Consider the following 20,933-nt stretch of genomic DNA (forward strand, 5'->3'; position numbering starts at 1 on the left):
TAGAGGATAACTGCAAGATTTTTTTTTCTCACTGTACAGGAACTTGGAAGAGCCAACCACAAATGTTGTAAATTCTTGGTTTATTAACATTCATCACAAATTCCCATAAAGCGTTTCGAACAAAATATTCCCATAATTTAGCAACCCCACTTGTATGACTGTATGCATATTAAAATGTTATTTGAATCTTTAGCTGTACAGTAAGGTTTTAAGATCATTTTAATATGGGAAATGTGCTTCTAATCGGAACAAACGGAAGGACTGTGTTTGTGCAAAAAGATTTCACTGTGCTTCACACTCCTGTGCACCCTCCCCTGACTTTTGGCAAGTGTGTAAAAGGTGGTTTCCCCCGATCCTCCTTTGCGAGGGATGCCAAGGTTGAATGGTGGAGCGGACAAAATGAGTGGGTTGCATTTGTCCTCCTCCGCGGGGACACAGATCGAGAGACGTAAGTCCGAGGATTTAAAAGGGATTGCAGGAGGGCCAAGGCTTTTCAATCAGAGGCGTTTAGCTGCCTGGTCACAGTAACCCAGAGTGTGCCACCTCCTTGCAGGGAGCTGCCCACAATGGCTCCGATCATTGTACCGACTGTCTGGAAGTGAAACTTTGTTGTAACTTGCACAAATACATTTCTAGCATTAACACTGCAGAAATGTTGAGAGTTGCATTGGTGGAGGTTAAAGGGTCGCCAGGATGGGGTCAAGCCCTGCAAACCTGACCCGCCACTAGCTCATCTCATTAGCAAAGGAGCTCATTCTCTCCTGGCACAGTGGAAACAGTCAGCGTTTTATTTACTCACCCTCCTCCTCTTCCCCATGTACGGCTGGCGTCTGGTTTGTGAGTACATTGCGCTCTCTACTGGACGAACGAAGAACCGTCGTACTCCTATGTACAGGGGAAAAAAAGACGTTAGAAGAGTGTCATAATGTACGTGTCATAAAAGTCGACTTTTCTAGTCACGTAATACTGTAAGTATTAAGTATTACGCTACGTAAGTATGAGGGTGGTTCCAAACGTAAAGATAGTACACTTGTGTTAGAATAAATGTTACTTCACTGCTGGGAGAACGAAGCTAAAAGATGTTTTTTTTAAACAAGTTTCGAATATTCCATATTAACTCTTACACAATAATAAAAAGCATTTTTGAAAATTACTGCACACCTGGAGGAAGCAGTTTGATTTTCCGCGGGCATTGGGGGTGGAATTGCCTGACACCACATTAAGTACACTTGGATTTTAAACCTCGTCGCACAGTAAACTGATTTGTACAAGTTTATCTAATGTTATAAAACATTTGAAGTACATTGTTACATACAATGTGTTTGTATATATGTACATTGACAACAATTGATTTATTTTAAACAATATAAACTATAAATAGAGCTGAGTCCGTAATGTTACAATGAAATACTAACCTAATTTCAATGACAAGTGGTTGCAGAACTTGGAGGTGCCACACGGTGGCGCTGCGGCAAAAAGAACATCTGAATAAAGGACTCTGTTGCTGCCAGCCAGGAAGTATTGCCCAGTACCGGGGCGAGCTCCTGGTACCCACCCGGCACCAGACGACCACCTCTTGTGCGGGGAGCAGTTGGACCCATCGTTGGGGGTAGGGGCGGGTAGCAGAGGAAGCACGCCGGCTGAGGGACGCCCGACGGCAGGGAGAGGGAGCCCGAGAGCCTCGGTGTGGCTCGTTCGCTCATCCGGATGGTGCTGAAGCTGCTCACGGGAAAACTGAAAAGGGCGGATGCGTCTGTCATCCACTTGGTCCATTTGCTCATGCTTCCGCCTTTTGCCAAGTGAATCCTCCAACCGGGGCTTTTGCATCCCTCGGTGAACGAACCCGGAGAACCGCGCAGGGCGGCAGAGAGTCAAGCTGGTGCGGCGGCCCGGTGAACGCCGACGACAGCCGGGCCTCGTTTGGTTCGGCTTGACGGTGGAGCAAATGGAGGATGCTGGCCGGATGACTTGAAGCACGCAGAAGAAAAATACGTCGGAGCAAGGAAAAGCGAAACAAAATGGAGGAGGATGCTCTCGGAGCTTCACGGCCGGCTGCGCAGGCCACAGACGATGGATCCATGACACAGCAGGACGAGGCCCTGCTGGAGGAAGAGATGGAGAGACTTTTGGAGGAAAACGACTACCTGAAGGTTGGAAAAACATCGTCTTCTGCTGTTGCTTTGCTTGTTTACAATTTCATGCAATAATAGTCCAATTAATGACATCCAATATGTCATGCAATATGCAAAAGCCAACAGTACATTAATTTGACATGCATCATTCTGTGAATGATGAATGCTATTCCCTCTTTTTAGACATTCTACTCCTTCCTCATTCGTCAGATAATTGAAACCATTCAAACTTCCAAATATTCTTAAAATTCCGGACATGCAGGGAACTATTTTCACATCTCGGAATGAGTTTGTAATCATATGCTTATTATTGCAGTTGCATGCAGCACATTGAGGGCTGTTTCTAATATTTTGACACACTGAAACACTAGGGATAGCTATAGCTACGTGTGATGCAGTGCATCTTTAGATCACTGCAAACTAAACTACAACCGCAATGATAAACATTAACAACAGATCCACAAAGGAAGGCCGCAACTGAGAAACAAACCCAGAACATCTAAACTGTGAGGCAGATGTGCTTGCCTTGACTAATATTCTTGAATGCAAAATTCTGGCCATGGTAAAACGGAACAGGCGACCATCCTTCATTATTTTGCAGACACTTGAATTTAAACAGACAGTTGACTAATTGAGTATTGATCTGACTTGTATTGATCCCCAAAGATCATTGAGATAGTATTTCGTCCAACAGATGAGGCTGCTCATTAGCATATGCACCCTAATTAGTTTTTGAATTTCTAATTATGTGGGTAGAGGTTCTGATAGTGTTTAGGTTCTGACTGCCCATCACTAGTAAAATGTTTTTGCCGTCCAGTGCGAGATCGAGGAGATGAGGGCCGAGATGGACGAAATGCGTGACACGTTCTACGAGGAAGACACGTGTCAGCTGCAGGACATTAAGCGCGACCTGGAGCGGGCCAACAAAAATTGCCGGATCCTGCAGTACCGCCTGCGCAAGGCCGAAAGGAAGCGGCTTCGCTACGCCCACACGGGGGAGATTGACGAGGAGCTGCTAAGGAGTCTGGAACAGGACCTCAAAGTATGGCCAGTGTGCTTTGTTCATGGCTTTCAAAAATCAACATGTCGTGTCTGGGGCAGGTGGCCAAAGATGTGTCGGTGAGGCTGCACCACGAACTGGAGAAGGTGGAGGAGACCCGCGCCAAGACGGAAGACGAGAACGAAAAGCTGAGACAGAGCCTCATTGAGGTGGAGGTGACCAAACAAGCCCTGCAAAACGAATTAGACAAAACCAAAGAGGTGGGTTTTCTAAAACTTACATTGGGAATGGCAGTACAGTGTTCCCCTACTATCTCGTGGTTCATCGTTCGCGGCCCTTGCTATGTTGCCGATTTTTAAGCGATCAGGTTTTTGGGGGGGCGTGGCTAAAAGGGTGCCATGTGACATACGTTAGCTTGGGCATGAGTCACCACTCCCCCACTATATAAGAACTTGAGCAGCTTTGTCCGCACTGCAGGTTATGCGGCGCAATTGCGACGTGCAGTTAGCTAGCCAGCAGTCTTCTCTTCCGGTGGTGTGACCGCCTTGTCATAGAGAAGGAAGAGCGAGGAGGGGAGAATTTCTTTTAAATGCATCACCCACAATAAATGGGTTCACTGCAATCAACTTCCTCACTGATCATGTTTTTACCGTTGACTTGTCTCAGAAGAAACGAGGAGGGAAAGACATTCAGAAGACAGACAAGAAAGCGGCGCAGACTCCCACTGAGGTGAGTCCCTCGGTCCCGTTCAAGGGTGGTGATGTTAAAGCATCCATCCGTTTTTTTTAAGGCCAGTTTTTTTTAAGAGGTTTTGGCTCTAAATCTTATTTTTGCGAAAATCTTTAATCCCTTTTCTTAAAATCTGATACCATGCACGTCATCTTGAACTCCTGAACACACATCCTCTCTCTGTCCAGGATGACAACGAGGACCTTAAGTGCCAGTTGGCCTTGATCAAGGAGGAGGCCATACTCATGAGGAGGAAGACGGCGACCATTGACAAAGAGAAGGACCGTCTGGAGCAAGAGCTGCAGAAGTACCGCTCCTTCTACGGCGAATTGGACAGCACCCATCCCAAGGGCGAGGCCGGGGGTCCGCCCTCCACCCGTGAGTCCGAGCTTAAGCTACGCCTCCGCCTAGTGGAGGAGGAGGCCAACATCCTCGGGAGGAAAATTGTCGAGTTAGAGGTGAGTATGGAAAAAGGCACCAGTTACGCACAAATCTTCGCTGATTGCGACGGGAACACTGTATAGCAGCATGACAAAATGGCAAATTCACTATGCGTAGTGGCTATTAAGCGATTCAAAACACAGCCACGGTTGTGTCATTGTCTTCTTCAGGTGGAGAACCGAGGCCTTAGAGCCGAGCTGGATGACCTCCGCGGTGAGGGCGAAGGGGAGGGCGGCTCCGGGGTGGGCTCACCGGGGGGCCCGGGCTCGAGCCGAGGCCTTGGGGACGACCTGACGGAGCTGCGGCAGCAGCTGCAGCTGGTGGAGGACGAGGCTGAGCTTCTGAGGAGGAACCTCGCCGACGCAGAGGAACAGAACCAGAGGGTGACCAACGAGCTGAACAAGATGCGATTCAAAGCTGGCACCCACGAAGGCGGGGCCCGGCACGGAGGGCTCTCGGGGGTCGGCGGGATGGATGGAGTGAAGGCTGAGGCCCTGCAGGAGGAACTGAAGGCGGCCAGGCTTCAGATCAATGACCTAAGTGGCAAGGTGTGACAAGTTGGTTCATTTAAGGTTCTTCCCGATACATGCGGACTGTACTAGACTGTCCAGACTTTGCACATGGAGCTAACCAACTCACATAGAAATGGTATTCAGTCTTGGCTGCGGCACTCATCCCATGAGTCAGATTCAATGCGTCTAAAAACATAACATTCCACCCTCCTCTGTTCAGGTGATGCAGCTACAATACGAGAACCGCGTCCTGCTGTCCAACATGCAGCGCTACGACCCGGCCTCCCACCTGTCCCTGCGGCCCAGTCCGAGGGACAGCGACGCCGAGAGCGATAGCGGCGGCGGAACAAGCGGTCGGCGCGAAAGCGACGAAGATTCCACGTCGTCCCGGCTTCTCCCCCCTCACCGGAAACGCGAGGGCCCCGTCGGCGGCGAGAGCGATCCGGACGAAGTCAGAAACAACAATGGCGCCAGTCGTTGCGTGACGCCCACCCGGGGTCTCCTCACTCCGTCCGGACCCGAGGGGGCCGCCTCCTCCCCTTTGGCTCGCTTCCTAGCCGGGGGGCGGTGCAGCCTGCGCGACAGGCAGCAGATGATTGACATCCGCGTGGAAGCGGAGAGGCTCGTCCGGACCATCGACCGGCTGATCGCCGACACGGCGGCTATCATCTCGGAGGCGAGGGTCTACATTTCTAACGGTGAGCTGGAGCAGGGCGGCGAGGACGACGGGATCAGGGAACACGAGCTGCTGTATCGCATCAATGCCCAAATGAAGGCCTTTAGGAAGGAACTACAGGCCTTCATAGACAGACTAGAAGTGCCCAGGCTGGAGGACAGGGAGACTGAGGAGCCGTTGTCGGTGAGAAACAAACAAAAAAAAAAAAAGCCACTCCAGTCCCTCCAGGATTTCAGGGGAATCTTACACGGAAGCTCCGACGATTGGTCAAATTAAAAAATAAATAAATAAATAAATAAAAGAAAATAAAAAATCAAATTGAATTGTTTGCACAGATCACAAATTCCTGGAGGGACTGACTTTGAATCAATCCTTCTGATAGTTTTGTGCTGATTGTAATTCTTATTTTCTTCCTCACTTGTAACCTCATGTTCCACTTCCCAGATGTTCCAGCCTATCATTTTGCTCATCCTCATACTTGTGTTGTTCTCCTCCCTCTCATACGCCACCATCTTCAAACTAGTCTTTCTCTTCACCCTTTTCTTTGTTCTGTGATTGTACGCCTCCCACTCCGCAACACTCCTTTCTTTATCTGCATTCATCCCCTGTCGGTTCTTCTTTGTTGATTTGGTATTTTTTGTTCCCTTCCCTCTCACCACATTATTTGTTGCCAAGGTTACCAAAAAGCACAGGGGAAAACTCTGCGCTTCCCTGCCACGTTCCCGTTATCCTTAACGCCCCATGGAATAAGTCCCAGGAGAAGGTGAGTTGACTTGACCTCATGCAAGTGTAGACACTAGCGCTTATTAAGAGAGTTAAGCTTATTTTAGGCGCCAAAATATAGCTCCAAAAATGTTTATTTACCTTTATTTGAGAAAAACACTAACCTGTAGGACAGAAGCATTTATTTATAATACATCTGATACTGTTTATTTTAATACAGATCAAGTTAATGCTTATTTGTTAAAAAACAAACAAAAAAAGCCTTGAAGAAAAAAAAACAAATATTTTAATCATAGTTGCAATAATAAGGGAAAAAAAACAAAGTTCGGCCATAATTGCTTTATGGTTGTTGATGTTGGTTAGAAGGTCGCGGTAGTAAACCTCAATGACCTTTGTATCCTGATTTAACCTTGCTTGTAAATACATTTTGGCTTCAGAAGAGCTTAGGACAGCCGTCAGCTCTTTGCTGTTCAAAAACATGTTACATACCCACCCCCCACCCCCGCTGTCATCGCCTAAAGCAGGGACAGTTTGTTTTTATCCCTGCCTTTAACTCCTTCAGGGCCCTCGTTCTCCTTTATTAGGGAAACGCGACAGGTGGAGGCTTGCGGGCGTGAGGCCTCCAACGTTTTCCAACAGGAGGGCTTCAGCCATTAGAGGACGGGAATTAGCAAATGAGTGGTGGGGCGGATAAAGGCAGTTGAACAGTAGCAACGGCCAGGCACGCGTTTTGAGTTACAGCAGGATGTGTCCTGACATTCCACGAGTTTCTATCGCATTTAAACATCCTGAAAATTAGGAGTCATTCTCGGAATATTCGCTCACATGACTCAACTTTTAAAAAGCCCACACTTATGTTGTCAAAATAGGCTCGTTATTTAAAACAATGGGCATTTATCAAACAATGGGCATTCGGTTAGCGTTGATAGTCGCAGTTTTAGAACCCTTTATGCAATAAATATTTGAACACAAACTGCGGGGCAACATATGCAGACTGATAATATTCACAGGCATATATTCTTTATCCCCCATGAAAAATTTTGAGTTATGAGCATGGTCACGGTGTGGATATACCTGATACCTCCAAGCACAAGTGTTTTACATGGTCTCTACAATATATTGTGGATTTTCACCTACAGCGGGCGGTGTGGAATGTAACCCCCGTGATAAACGCAGGGTTGGCTGTAGTGAATCAAATATAATTAGCCACCCACTTGGCGTCTATTGGAAAAAATGGTTAGGGTCACAAGACAAAATCTGCCCGGAGGCCTGCGAGCGGAGTAGCAACAGAGAAGCTGATTGGCTTGGAGACGTCGGCGGGCTTAGCTAGCTATGTAAACACTTTCTCTCTCCAACTCCACAATCCCCCACCCCCTCCCTTGAGTAATTTTAGCCAGGATGATGGTGACGACAGTTGTTCTCTTGGAGTCTTCAGATGCTGGTATAAATTTGACATTATGATATTGACCATAACCACGACCGCCCCAAAAGCTCCGCCTTCACAGATAAAGGAGGAGGAGGTTGTTTACTCTTTTGTTCAATGGCTTGCCCTCAATGTGGGGGTGTGACTTAGGGGCAAGGAAGGAGCCCACCCAGCTTTACGTAACACGAGAGAGGAAAAACAAGGGCTGCAGAGAGACATTTGACAGATTGGAGGCAAGCGGGGGTGACTCAGGACCAGGGACTAGACCCGATTGGGGGATTTACTGGAGTGCGGGGACAATAAATCTTTTGGTTTTTCACCTGGTACAAGGTAGGGTCATTTAGTAATTTTGATGATGAAATTCCTTATTGTTGTTCAGGGCTCGAAAAACGGGGTACACCCTGGACTGGTTGCTGGGCTCGAGAAACGGGGTACACCCTGGACTGGTTGCTGGTCAATCGCAGGGAACATAAAGACCATCAAACCATTCGCACTTGCGTTCACGTCAATAGACAATTCCGTGTTCAGCAACCCTAATATGCATCATTTTGGGACATGGGCTAAGGCAGAGGGGAGGCAGACGTGTTCACCACCAGTGAACTATGCGGCCTTGTAAATATTTTCAACATTTTTGTAATATCAGGGGCTATTTCAAGACCACTTAGGGCCATAGTAAATATGTAAAAATATTGTACAGTACATACCAGCCAGTGTATGGATATTTATGTATTATGAACAGGTGTGGATTCAATATTTTGGGGGGGATTTTCACGCAACTGCAATTTGTTCTTATTTTTTTGATAATTCATATTGGTCAGTTATAACTAAAAGCTACCGATTCTATTTTCCTGTAAATCCGTATTAACCTACCATTTGCATTCCGGCTCTTCTATAAATTTCTTTAAGTTATTAATGCATTTTGGTTTTATTTTCAGGAACACCGAAAATTGTGTTCTGGGACAGTATATGCCCCGAAGAAAGAGTAGACTCTTCTTTCACCACACACCAAAACAGTTAGTCTTTGTCCCATTCTTTAGTAATCAGCAATAGACAATGGGTCACCAGTTTCTGACCATAAAGCAGAGCAGTAACTGATATGTCTGGCTTTTATGACACTTCAAACTTTCAAACTTAAAGACAAAGGCACCTACTCTGTTGATATACATACACATGCTCTGTTCGAGTGTGAGCTGTCTATACATGTCCGACTTCCAACGTACAATCTCAAATTCAAAGCAATTAAACAGCGCCACCCCCAGGGATCTGTTTGTCTTTAAATTGGTTTACAAACCTGAATTTCATAGACAAGCTGGGTGAGACCCTACTCCACACCTAAAATACTCTCTGCAGTGATGAATGAGTCAAAAGGGCTCTCAACGTGAAAAGTTGTCATCTCAAATTATGTTATGGCTCCTTAAAAAAGCAGCAGTGGTAACGCGACATAGCAATGACATGAGCAGCAGGAAGGCCTGGTGTCATGCTTCAGACCACATGTGTGTGCTCATGGGAAATGGCCGCTGGGACGCATGCCTAGCGAGTCTTTCTTGTTTTGTAGCGAGGTGTGCGCTCATGCAAGTAAGGGGGTGGAGATCAGTAAAGTGGCCCGGGAAGCTAAAACGGTGTCACTTAATGCGTCCGGCACGTCCACACGTGCAGGTGGTCTAACGCGGCTGTAAATCTAGGACGAGGACGCAATAGTATTACACAAAACTTAAAAGTATTACCCTGCACCTGTCCTCACACTATTGTTGTCAAGAAATGTGAGACTGTTGTATAACATCACTAAGGAAACAAAAAGACTCATTCGCATCAGTTCTCCAAAAATGAGGAACAGCATGCTTGCTTCAATTCTATTGGTCACTCAGGGTTGAACTTAACTGTACATCCGACACATGAAGCAAAAGAGAATTACACGTATATTTAAAACACTGAAATGTTCAACCCAACATTTTGTCTAACAAAAGTCTGTTAGCTTAATGATAATGTAATACCAAACGCCATAGACAGGCCAATGGAATTTAGCATTGATGTTATGATAATTATAGACCTTCAAACAAGTGCTAGCAAAATATGGAGAACTTACAACAATACTCACTGGCACATATTCTCTTTACTCTGCCTGGACAACCTTTATTACTGGAGATTAGTTGGGAACCTTGTGTACCTCTTCTTCTAACTGTCAATTACACTGCATGTCTTCCAGTAGGGCTCAGTGTTGCCCGGCAAATTGCTGGTACTATACTGAAGGTGCAACCTGCAGACTGTAAAATCAAATTAAAAAACCCAGACAGCTTAACACCCCCCCAATATAAAACAACGTCTTGAAAATCTGCTATATACTGTAGCAGGGGCGTGAACTATTAACAATGATTTAACAGGGATTCTGTATCAACCAAACAGGATTTGCCTGCTAGCTAGAAAGGCTAATTTTTATCCCCAAAACACTGTTTGTCTTTCTAGTGTTTCCCGAGTCATCCATCTATCATCACTGTGACGCACAGCGGCATCCCTGCTGTCACTCACAGACGCGGAAGTGAAACTTCCGGAAAAAAAAGAAGAAGGGGCCTCACGGTGTCGGCTGACCCACGACATGGCGGCTATTGATCTGGAGCGTGGGCTAGAGCATGGCGGGCGAGGTTGGGGTAAAGGGAGGCCCGACATGATGGACAACTTTGACTCCGAGATGCAAGAGTGGGAGGACCAGCTGCAGGACATTCAGAGAAAAATAGAGGAGGTGACAACTCTGCTTGGATTTACACTGCAGTTATTCGTTTTTGGAATGGACGTGTACTGACTATCACTTGTTTGTCAAGCAGCCCAAACTACAATAATGAACACAATGATTTGTGTGAGACGGGTTGCAGGACTGGTGTCAAAAAAAAAACAACCTTCAGACATTCTTGGAAGGAATTTTCTAGGATTGCCCCCTTGAGTTTGGGAAAGAGGGTGGGGGGAATAAGTAATAATGAATAAATCACACGGAACCAGGTCATGTGAGGAAGGAAGTTGCTCCAGCAAGGACATATTGTTCTCAGTCAGGAAGTGTCAGATGCTCAGGAAGACTGGTAGTTTGGAATTGAAATACATTTTGTTTGTGGAACAAGCCCCAGTAAACTTGGATGTATGGTTAGAAAAAAAAAATACATTTTATATTATAAAGGTAAATACAAAGTAGTTTACACTTCGTTTAAAAATATATTTTGATGATCACATAAAAAAAAAAAAAAAAATCTAAACCATCCAGAAAGTAGTTGATAAATTCATATTGCCATTTAACTCGTACGCATACGTGGTATGTGACCTTATAAACACACGGATCATTTATCTGTCTGTGTCTAGCTCTTGCCTCCAGAGTGAGTTCATTAGTGTAGTATGCGCTGCTCGTGTGTGTCCTATTAGCGTGTTGGCAGTAGTGTTGCCGCAATGATATAGACAAATGTTCACAGGATGATTAAACCATGTGCTGACAGATGCGCGAAACACTGTCAGACTCACACGCACATACTTTGAAAGCCGATACTGACGGAAGTACGTCGGTTGCCGTGTAGAATATCATGTGGAGATTATTACAAATCAAGTGGCAATATCAGGAGTATTAAAAAGGGAAGTAACCCATCTCCCATTTGCACATTTCAGCTGTACAATGAGGTCCAAGCGCGTAGGGGAGGGAACGGCGTCACCGCGGACAACCACAATAACATCAACGATGGCCCTGGGAACAACAGCAATGGCAGTTCTACACCTGCCCATCAAAGCAACTGTCACCATAGTAACGGGCAGAGCTATCCTGCAAGGCACCAGAACGGCGTTTCGGAGATCGGAGACTTACTGCAGGATTACCTGGGCCGCGGGAAGCACATGAATCGGAAAAACAACGGCGCCCGCCACGTGGTACGTAGAAATATGGACGTTTGCAATTAGAAATATTAAAAAGAGGCTGAACATGACGTTGACAAAAGGGAACGTGGTCACTGCTACGAAAGTAGAACACTTATTTAAAGCCTTGAAGGACAGATGCAGGTAGACTATTTCAAAAGGCATGCTTGCATCTCTTTCAGCACTTCAGCGACACCATTAAAGTGAGTCAGGATTTCCCCGCGTACCAGGACGAGAGCGGAATAACAGCAGCAAATCAAAGGTACAGGAGGTTTTTCTATACAGTGAACAACCCCCGTTTACCACGGGGCATTTGTTCCAAATTTACTTTTGTAGATGTTACATTTTAACTGCCTTTTTTTCTGATTTCCTCTATGGTCTTTACCTCACTGCAGGGTGAGACATGAGCAGTTTTTGGGCAGTTTCGAGGAGGTGGAAAACCGAAAGAACCGAGCGCCTCATGCGAAGAGTTGCCCCAACAAAGAAAACACAGTTGCTAAGCCCCCACTCGGACAGAAGGAAGGGGCATCACCACGGCCCACCGCCCAGCTCGTCACAGCGGAGTCGCCGACTCCAGACAGAAAATGCTACGGCCCAGGTGCGCTGGGTGACAGGAAGTGCGGCAGCCCCTCCATCCTCAGGAAGTTTGGGGCAATGCTCCAGGAGAATGAAGGCAAAACGCTCACCGACACAGGCGTGGTGACCTCGGACATAAAGTGCCTCAGTCCCGGGTGCCAGCGCAGGGCAGCTGCGGCAGGACCTGGCAAGACCCCCCTCCAAAAATGTGCTTCCGAAGTGGAACAAGGGGGATCAGACTCCTCCAGACATCACCACAAGGATCTGCGAGGAGGATCCCAGACCAGAGTGCAGGTTCCTGGGAGCCCTCGGACCAGGCCCAGGTCCAACAGTGCGGCCGATCGAGACAAATTGAGGAAGCCCGCTTCCCATCATGGGGAGCCCAACATGGAGTACAGGATCCAGAGGAGCAGGTTGGGGGGACAGTCAGAGTTTCCTGGTTGCGGAAGAGATGAAGGACTCATTGAGTTGCTGGACATGCTGGAGATCCAACACGAGTACACTTCCAGAGCTGGATACACGGCCTACAAGACCGATCCACAGCAGGTATGTTTTCCGTACCAGTGTCCTACGCCGCTTTCACACAGTCTTACGCAGGGCTGAGAAAGCCATTTTCCAAAGGGGACAAAATCATGATAAAGACTTATTTTGAAAGAACACAGAGCCAGGAAAAGGAGGGAAAGTGTGATAGGGGATTGCGTCTTCTGTCATTTTGCCTCACATTAAAGCTGACCGGTCTTTCTTCCTCTCTGTCCAGCTAAATGCATCTCAGTGGTCCTCCGAGCCAAAGACGAGTTTCTCCCGTCCCGCCCGGCCGGCCAACCAACGTCCTCCTTCCAGATGGGCAAGCCGAACACCAAGCGCTGTAATCGTCGCCCCGTCGGGCCCCAACTACCGGCCCCCGAGCCCTCTCGTCCGCCCCGCTACCCCCAAGACCAGAAACCCCAGCCCATCCCTCAAGCACCGGCCGGCCATTTGCTACTCGCGCCCCGCCGAGACGGTCATCATGTGATAGCGTTACGTTTTCAGATACTTTCCATCCATGCCACATTCGGTGTAAATATTATGGACAGCACGACGAGGGATATGAAGTTCATCGAGAGTACGGAAAGCCATTTGAGAATTTATTGAACATGCTTAATACCTAGCTTAAGGTCTATGTACTACTACATGCACCTTGAATTGGATATCAAATATACAGTAGCAAATAAATGCTTCAACAGCTTTCCATATTTGAGTGACATCCAACATCCTCCATCGTTTCTGGTTTCCACTTGGTCAACATTTTAGCAATTTGTTTAGCTGCCCGCTTCCCTTTTATCAACTTTCCTGATCTTTTCTTTGTTGTTGTTTCTTTTTAAATGGCATTTCTTTCATTTCTATTTATGTAATCGGCGATATTGCATGCAGCCCAAGTTTTCAAGGGCGGCAATGTGCTGTTAACATAACCGTGTGACTTCCAGTTTTATGTTGTCAAAGTATACACATACAGTATTTAATGTCCAAACTACCCATGTGATGAATGACTATGATATGCCTTCATGAATTTTTTCGTGGTAATAAATATGATAGTGATTTGACACCAAGTCTGTCTATATTGCAACATTAATATAATTAAAGAATATTGACGCCTTATTGAAAAGGACAAAAATAGGTAAAACTCGACTGCCGAGTATCTACCAAAAAGGGACTTTTTTTTTTTTATCATATCACAATGCCAATCTTTATTTCATTTGTATAAATAATAACAATGATTCAGTTAAGTTTGAATATCTTACATTTCTATTTCATTTTTGCAAAACAGTAAGACTTGTCAAAATATGTTAACTATTCGTAATATTTCCAACAAATGCTCTGTCATATCTTGACATTCTTGCAATGTTTCCACTTCATTCTCAAATACTTGTCACTGTTGTAATACAGTATGACCATTTTTTTTCACATAACTTGTAAATGTAGTATGAATGTCTCATATGGTCTCTGGCAATATTTCATTTGATATTCCATCGACCCATAAGTTGTTTTTGCAGAGGATAAAGAATATGCGTGAGTATTGTCATGTTGTCTGTCTTCATGTACAGACACACAGATGTTTAAACAACACATAATTGTCTTTTGTTTTACGTTTAGTTTTCTTAGTGACGATATGCAAACAAACAACAAAAAAAACAATTCCGTTATGGTGAGTAGTACGTAACCATTAGCGCATTCACCTTCACACTGAAATTCAAATAGTGGCGTGTGTAAGGAAGCCCTGTGCCCCCCTCACGTCATTCAACCTGCTGGCGCTGTGTGGCAACTCGGGACAAAAATAGCGAGCGTGACGTGTGTTTTGGTGCCAGAAATCTTAGCCTGCTTGCTTCGAAGGGCGGTACAAATAAAGAGTGCGAGGGTGTGAGGGGGACTTCGCTTCCTCATTTGTTGCTTATCTCTAGTTAAATAAATACAAAATGCACACAGTGACATACGGTAAATATAAAAGTGAGGGAAGTTACTGCTAAGTTCAACTGGGTCCTGCAACTTCTCCCCTCCCTCACCAAATGGAATCTTCTGAATTCCTGCCTTGCCCAAGTGTCCATTTTACCGGCTGGCACCTCCTCAGGCAGCACGGGGGTATTTTAACGAGGCGTCCCATTGGCCCTTCTCGCCCCTCATCTCCCCTCATTTGACCCTCTGTTCGTTCTTGGAAAGCTGACAGCATGTAGTTTATTTGCCACTGTCACTCCGACATCTGACTTATGCTTTGTCTTACAGACAGAGCAACTGGGAGAGGACATGGACACTAGGGATTTTTCTTTTAACTAACTGAAGTTTTCTGTGTTTTCCCTCAAGACGTTACTTGTGCCTCCTTCAAGCCATTAATATTACAGTAGTAGCTTGACTTGACCCTGCGCCAACAGACGTGTTTTTACGAGCCATTGCTTGTCTGTAGTTTTTGTCATACTTATGCATACGTAACAAAATGTAAACACTCTCCAAAGCCCAAACTATTCAAGTTAATTACATTCAAAAATGTCGACACACACAGTATGTATTAGGTGTGTGCATCTCTCGCATTAAAGACAATTCGAAACATATCTCGATACATGGGGTGCAATATGACTCAAGGGTGGTACATTTTAAAGGATAATAATTGGTTTGATTGTGACACCCCATATTACTTCTGAAGTACAATATTTTCAAGTGGTATTTCCCTCATTGAAAAAAAATTCATTACAAAGATTTTTGCTGTTTTTTTGGGGGACCGGATTAATGCCAATTTAATTCATTTCAATGGAGAACCAAGTATCATGACTTAGTAGTCAGGGAAAGAAATAAACGCGCATTTGAAGCTATCACTGTACTGTCGTTATTTTGGTGTTTCGGGGCTTTCATGACCAAAAAGGCATGGAAAAGCACATGCACTCGAGTCGTATTGGCAACAATGCAAACCACAGTAAAGTTTATATAGCTGTAAGCACTCAAAGTGAAAGATTGAATGCCAGGCTGGTGGTGCCAGGCAGATTCCACAGCCTCTATTCAAGTGGGTATCATATCTTCAACGCGAGTGTGATAACGACCACGACAACTGTTGAGTGTGAGGTCCGGACGGCTGACATAACGTCTCCTCGCCGGTCCGAGGTGCCCTGTGTCAATCCCGCGCTCTCACTTCCCCACAATCCACCTGTCCTGCCGGCCTCTGCCCCCTGGACGCCACGCCCACCGGCCCTCTGATTGGCGCTGGTGTTAGTTGCCACTGCGACGCACCTTGAAATAGACGCTCGTGTGTGAACGGATGAATTTAATTAATTTGATATCCTTGATATCCAACAGAAGGTCCATGTACTAGTGCACTCTTTGTCTTCACTTAGACAAATTTGCCGTACTGGTAGGACACTAGATAATTCAAGTGAGGTGAAACTGCACACTGGTTGACAACTTGTTATCGAAGAAAAGTTCAAACGACTATGGCAAGACTTCTGAGTACGTGTATTTATTCAATAGGGTGGATATCTATCTTATAAGGCCCAAGTACTAGTACAATCTTTGTCCTGTCCTCACTAGTAGGACAAATGTATAATACTCAGAGGACAACTATGTACGGGTAAGGCAAATCTGCACTAGTTGGACTCTGCATGCAAGTAGGACGACTAGTAACACGAGTGAAATTCCACTAATGCCTTCATGTACTTTTATTTACAAAGAATAAAATATCCGGGATGGATTGGGGGGGGGGGCACACACCATCTCAGCATGTTGAAGGTGTGGGTGTTAGTAAGTTTGGAAAGGCCATTATGGTGGTCTACAATTGAATGGTTCATCCACCTTCATCCACAAAGTGGAAAAGATCCAAGATACCATCAAGGCCAGTCCGTCTCATTCCCCCTGTCCAAACTGTCTCCATTGAAGCGGAGGGCAGCTCAAATGGCCGCCGATGAGTGCTAGCAGTGGGCCCATCAAGGAAAGCCAGGAGGTCCGCGAAGGGGTCTTGAGACTCGCTGGCTTCTCCGTTAAAATAGAAAACATTTCCTCTCTTTGAAAGACGACCCGCCTCGGCTTGTCTTTCAAAACAACAGCGTCCGGGGGTGAGGCTGGGGGTTGATCTCGTTGGATTAGAGAGTGTTGCTCGGCAGAGGGGTCCCAGGCTACTTGTCATGTGACGAATGACCAATTTGAATTTGGATCGTGGGGAGCTGGCGTGACGACGTGTGGCTCCTCACACATTTAGCTCGGGGGAATTGAGCACACCAAAGAATAGTGACGGGCACGCAGTCGGGGCTCATTGTTAATAGACGACTGATATAAGCGGAGCATTCACGGGACCAAAGTGGCCGTGACATTAACACTCTGGCCATTATTTATCACATGGTGTCATGGTGGTTTAACTCTTAATGTTTTTGTCTCAAGTCAAGATGGCGTCATGGTGTAGATCACGGGTAGTTAATGATTAGTCCGTGACCCACATTTATTTCTTATTTCTATTTCAGCCTAAATTACCAGCACAGGTAAATAAGTCATTTTTTTAAGTTTTAGAAATCTCTACAGTATACTGTACAAGCTCAAAACGATACTTCATCCATTTTCTGTACTGCTTACAATGTTCTGGGTTCATACTCCATTAAGTTGAGAATCACTGGTGTGGACTGTTGGGAATTGTTTTACATGACTGTTTTGCTGCGTACTACTTTGGGCTAGAATGACTTGATCACTCACGACTAAAAACTTGGGCTTTCAGGAGCGATAACTACTACATACTCCTAAAAGCGGCAGACCGGCTTGAGACCAAAAACACGACAAACCGAGACAGCTGGTTGCTGGTTTGTTCTTGAGCAAGGTAAACCAAAAAGACAAATAAAGTCTTCTTCCTCCTTCAGTTGTTGAAGTAGTGAATCATTTCAGTGCTGGAGGCTTGGATTCAAGTACTGAGAGCTGCGCCAGGGACAGTGTCACCTTAATACGGTCTCTAATTCACTTTGGAAGTCGATGTTGGAGGCTCGTATGAAAGCTGGCATGCCGACAGATTGAGTCACATGAACTAGCTTGACCCTCACTGACGGAATGACCAACAAGAACCCCTTTGACATGGCTGGCTACAAGGACAAAGTAGAATCACTGATTTTCCCGCTTTGGAGATGGAATCAACCAAGCGGACAGGTTTCCTGCACTGTTGCCCTGGAAACCCTTTGTGAAAAGGGCTAAGCATACCATAACGGTACACATCTCACAACGGGCACGATAATGACTCACAGCACATTCAATGTTTTCAAGCAGTTGCCCAAATGCATGCATTGTGCAGGTAGTAAGTACTGCAGTAAACCTTCGCGTGAAACAATACCACATAGGCTACTAAAATTGGGGCTCTTAGGCAATATGACTTCTTTCGGGTCCAAATGACACACGTGGCTAATTATATTAGTGTTACCTACACTGAAGATGAATAATGTATGAGAGAGAGCAAACATGAGGCGGCAGAACCCAATGGGGGGTCCAAACCAGATGACATCGGCGCTGCGTTGTTCTAAATCCAGTGGCCGTAAATACTCAGTTTGACAGATTGATGGGACGCATCAAAATATGACGCCACCAAAGACACCCAGTTAGTGTCCCTTAGCACAGCGGACGACTCCCACTGTGCTCCCAACAAGTCAGTGGTCACTGCAGTGCCAAGGAACAGTTACACTATGTACCCAAGCTACTAAAGCAATCAGGTACGAAACCAATCATTAGTATGTTGACATAAACATGATCTCTTTTTTCATGTTTTAGGGGATGAAGGATAAAGTTTCACTTAAACTATGGAACTAAATCAGCATTGTAATGTACTTAATGTCAACTGGAATGCTCTTGGAATATTTTTGGTGAATGTACGTTTTAAACCCAAATTATAAGGGACACTAACATATGTTGCTCTGTAGTTCTTTATAAGTAGATTTAAGTATTTTTCTTCATTAACAATGTATCATTTATGAACCTAAACTTTGGAATTAATAATTTAGTTAAATACAATTACAGTTATAGTAGTTGACGCCCCTCAAAAAGCACTACTTTTGTCTTAATGAAGCTCTTCAAATCTTTTGGAGATAGTTCCTTAGCACCAACATGCCACAAAATGAAGGCAAAACACTACTTCTGGCCAAATGAAGCTCCTCAACTCATTCTGAGGACTTGCTGCTGTTTTTTTGTTTCCCGAAGTCATTCCCGAGCCACGCTCCATAGCGTCTGAGCCCACAGAACGCACGTGGCCCAGAATACGCGTTGCCGTCATCATCGTCCAAACTGTGCGCGCTACGTCCAGAATACCATCTTCAAGATTTTAGATGTCATCATAGCGGTGATGCATCGGCGTTATTCATGGTTCGGTAGCGGCCGGCTTAGCGCGGCATGTCACTTGATAGGCGCTGATGCCGTTTGCTCGATGATAGTCGCGACAGCCACAGTGAGGTCATTGCTGGCTCCTGCCGGCGTGAGACAGACACCCCCACGAAACCTTGCCAACACCTTTGACATACATTTAACATAGACACACATTTTGAAATGCTGCAGTGTTGACAGATCTAAAGCAGTCGAAGCATTATGGCTGACTATAAGAGTGCATAATGGAGCATGATTAAAGTCATAAATAATCCCACACAATAAAGCTATATACGGTACACACGGGCCTCCAGGTGGCGATAGATGCGTGACAGGACTATTTGTGGGACGTCGGGATACTCAATACTGTGGATTTTCTGCAGTGTGAAGAGTGGAAGCCTGTGACCACATGATCCCTGGCTTAAATTGATTTTTTTTTTTTAGAAAATACACTTTTAAAGTCACTTACTTAATTGTGGTTAGTCCACTTCCACTTGGTAAAAAATGTTTCAAAACTGACAACAACAACAGATGCTCTACCTTGTATGTTGCACTGCACACAGGGCACTTAAGAGTGCAGACGTGGCTGTGATAGCATGTGTAAAATGTCCCTTGCCTGTCTTTGGCCCTATCATATATTACTGCACTGTAAATATACGGCATACATCACACAGGGTATAATGCAGACTTGGAGCACGCAGCTACCTTGCTTATCATTCTGTCATTCTGTTAATATACTTTATGATTTTTGTGTGTCAACTTGAAATTGGCCATTTTCTTAAATGGTTTCATTCAATTACCTGTTGATCAACAAAAAGAACACAATGAGGACCATTCTAGTTTGTGTTAAAATTGTTTTAAGGTTGGCTGATACTATTTTTTGTGTAAAAAATATTAAATAATACACTTTCAGGTAAAAGAAATATCATTGATATTGACATACATATATTTTCAGGTTTTTTTCCAGTATTAGCAAGACATCCCTAACCCAAAAAAATAGCCTGAGTTCAAGCCTCACGACCAAATATTTCATCAGTTCAACAGCATCACCTTGTGGAGACATACAATTATTGCACTTATTTAAATCTGAAGTTATGGATGGTGTTCACAAACTGAATGAAATTTAAACAAATATGACAATACATTAGATCATTAAACATGATAAATTGCCCACACACTATGAAATTGCCGCAGCTGTACAAAGAGCTACTGATTAATGGGTCTGCCTCAAAGTTTCATGGTTCTGTGTTCGAACCTCAACTCTAGGATTTATGCTCTCCCTTTTATGTGGGTTTACTGCAGCTACTCTGGCTTGCCTTCATATTTCAAAAACATGCATGCGGGTTTTGAAACAGGAATCCATACTTTCATCACATCTCAGCTGTTTTTCTGAAATGCATTTTACTTTGGAGTCAGCCAGTCCTCGCTTGACTTACCGCAGCAATGGAGGCTGTCTTCAGCTTGTGTTGACATGGTAGCCGTGGCGTGGACGCTCGCCAGACAGTCGACCTCTCAACAGTGTCTAATGTCAGAAAAAAAATGTAATATTACCAGACATGCACATTTTACAAAAGTAAAGGCCGGTTGCATAATTATGTTGTGAAATACACAATGAGTCATGATATTGTTGGTACTCAAAAAGTTGGAGTATTACAAGAAAGTTGTATAATTTTCAAGATTGTCATATGATGGGAAAAAATAACTTTATGACAATTCACCATACTATATCAGAAAAACATCCAAATATTACTAAGGTTACATTACACAAATTGAACTGCAAAAAGTGTTATAAGAAAGATGACACTGACAAGATGAGGTAATATTACAAAGAAAAGGACTTGCTGAAATTACAAACTGTCAGCTCACCCCGTATCTTGAGAAACGTTTCGATGGGAATCATTTGTGTTGGCTAAGAAATTTCAGCAGGTCCTCAAACATCACCGGAAAACACACGACAGAAAACAAATACGTTGAAGCATTGAAGAAAATGAAACGTCAAGTTATTGTCAGGAAT

The 20,933-nt window shown here is 44.9% G+C and overlaps 3 protein-coding genes across 4 annotated transcripts; 2 read left to right on the forward strand and 1 right to left on the reverse strand.

Annotated features, from left to right (window-relative positions):
• Nucleotides 1–73: 73 nt before the first annotated feature.
• Nucleotides 74–20,930, reverse strand: LOC147128535 (uncharacterized). The gene is made up of 6 exons (XM_086018252.1): nucleotides 20,786–20,930; nucleotides 20,356–20,441; nucleotides 1,556–2,099; nucleotides 1,416–1,466; nucleotides 800–885; nucleotides 74–592 (listed from the first exon to the last, which is right to left on the reverse strand). The coding sequence occupies exons 3-6, from the start codon at nucleotides 1,779–1,781 to the stop codon at nucleotides 494–496; spliced, it is 462 nt and encodes a 153-aa protein (XP_085874378.1). The 5' UTR covers nucleotides 1,782–2,099; nucleotides 20,356–20,441; nucleotides 20,786–20,930; the 3' UTR covers nucleotides 74–493.
• Nucleotides 1,510–6,190, forward strand: LOC147128536 (microtubule cross-linking factor 3-like). 2 transcript variants are annotated; one of them, XM_086018245.1, is made up of 8 exons: nucleotides 1,510–2,150; nucleotides 2,950–3,174; nucleotides 3,234–3,392; nucleotides 3,802–3,861; nucleotides 4,050–4,319; nucleotides 4,473–4,850; nucleotides 5,035–5,673; nucleotides 5,935–6,190. In XM_086018245.1, the coding sequence occupies exons 1-8, from the start codon at nucleotides 2,019–2,021 to the stop codon at nucleotides 6,043–6,045; spliced, it is 1,974 nt and encodes a 657-aa protein (XP_085874371.1). In that variant the 5' UTR covers nucleotides 1,510–2,018; the 3' UTR covers nucleotides 6,046–6,190. The 2 variants fall into 2 exon arrangements, with proteins under 2 accessions (XP_085874371.1, XP_085874370.1); XM_086018244.1 differs by having other exon boundaries at nucleotides 1,511–2,150; nucleotides 3,799–3,861.
• On the forward strand, nucleotides 6,166–13,674 carry LOC147128537 (uncharacterized). The gene is made up of 6 exons (XM_086018246.1): nucleotides 6,166–6,253; nucleotides 10,097–10,370; nucleotides 11,273–11,527; nucleotides 11,695–11,774; nucleotides 11,908–12,634; nucleotides 12,846–13,674. The coding sequence occupies exons 2-6, from the start codon at nucleotides 10,227–10,229 to the stop codon at nucleotides 13,098–13,100; spliced, it is 1,461 nt and encodes a 486-aa protein (XP_085874372.1). The 5' UTR covers nucleotides 6,166–6,253; nucleotides 10,097–10,226; the 3' UTR covers nucleotides 13,101–13,674.
• Nucleotides 20,931–20,933: the final 3 nt, after the last annotated feature.

The sequence above is a fragment of the Filicampus tigris genome, chromosome 20 (assembly GCF_054856515.1).
Source record: "Filicampus tigris isolate MCC_2025a chromosome 20, RoL_Ftig_1.0, whole genome shotgun sequence".
NCBI classification, from domain to species: Eukaryota; Metazoa; Chordata; class Actinopteri; order Syngnathiformes; family Syngnathidae; genus Filicampus; species Filicampus tigris.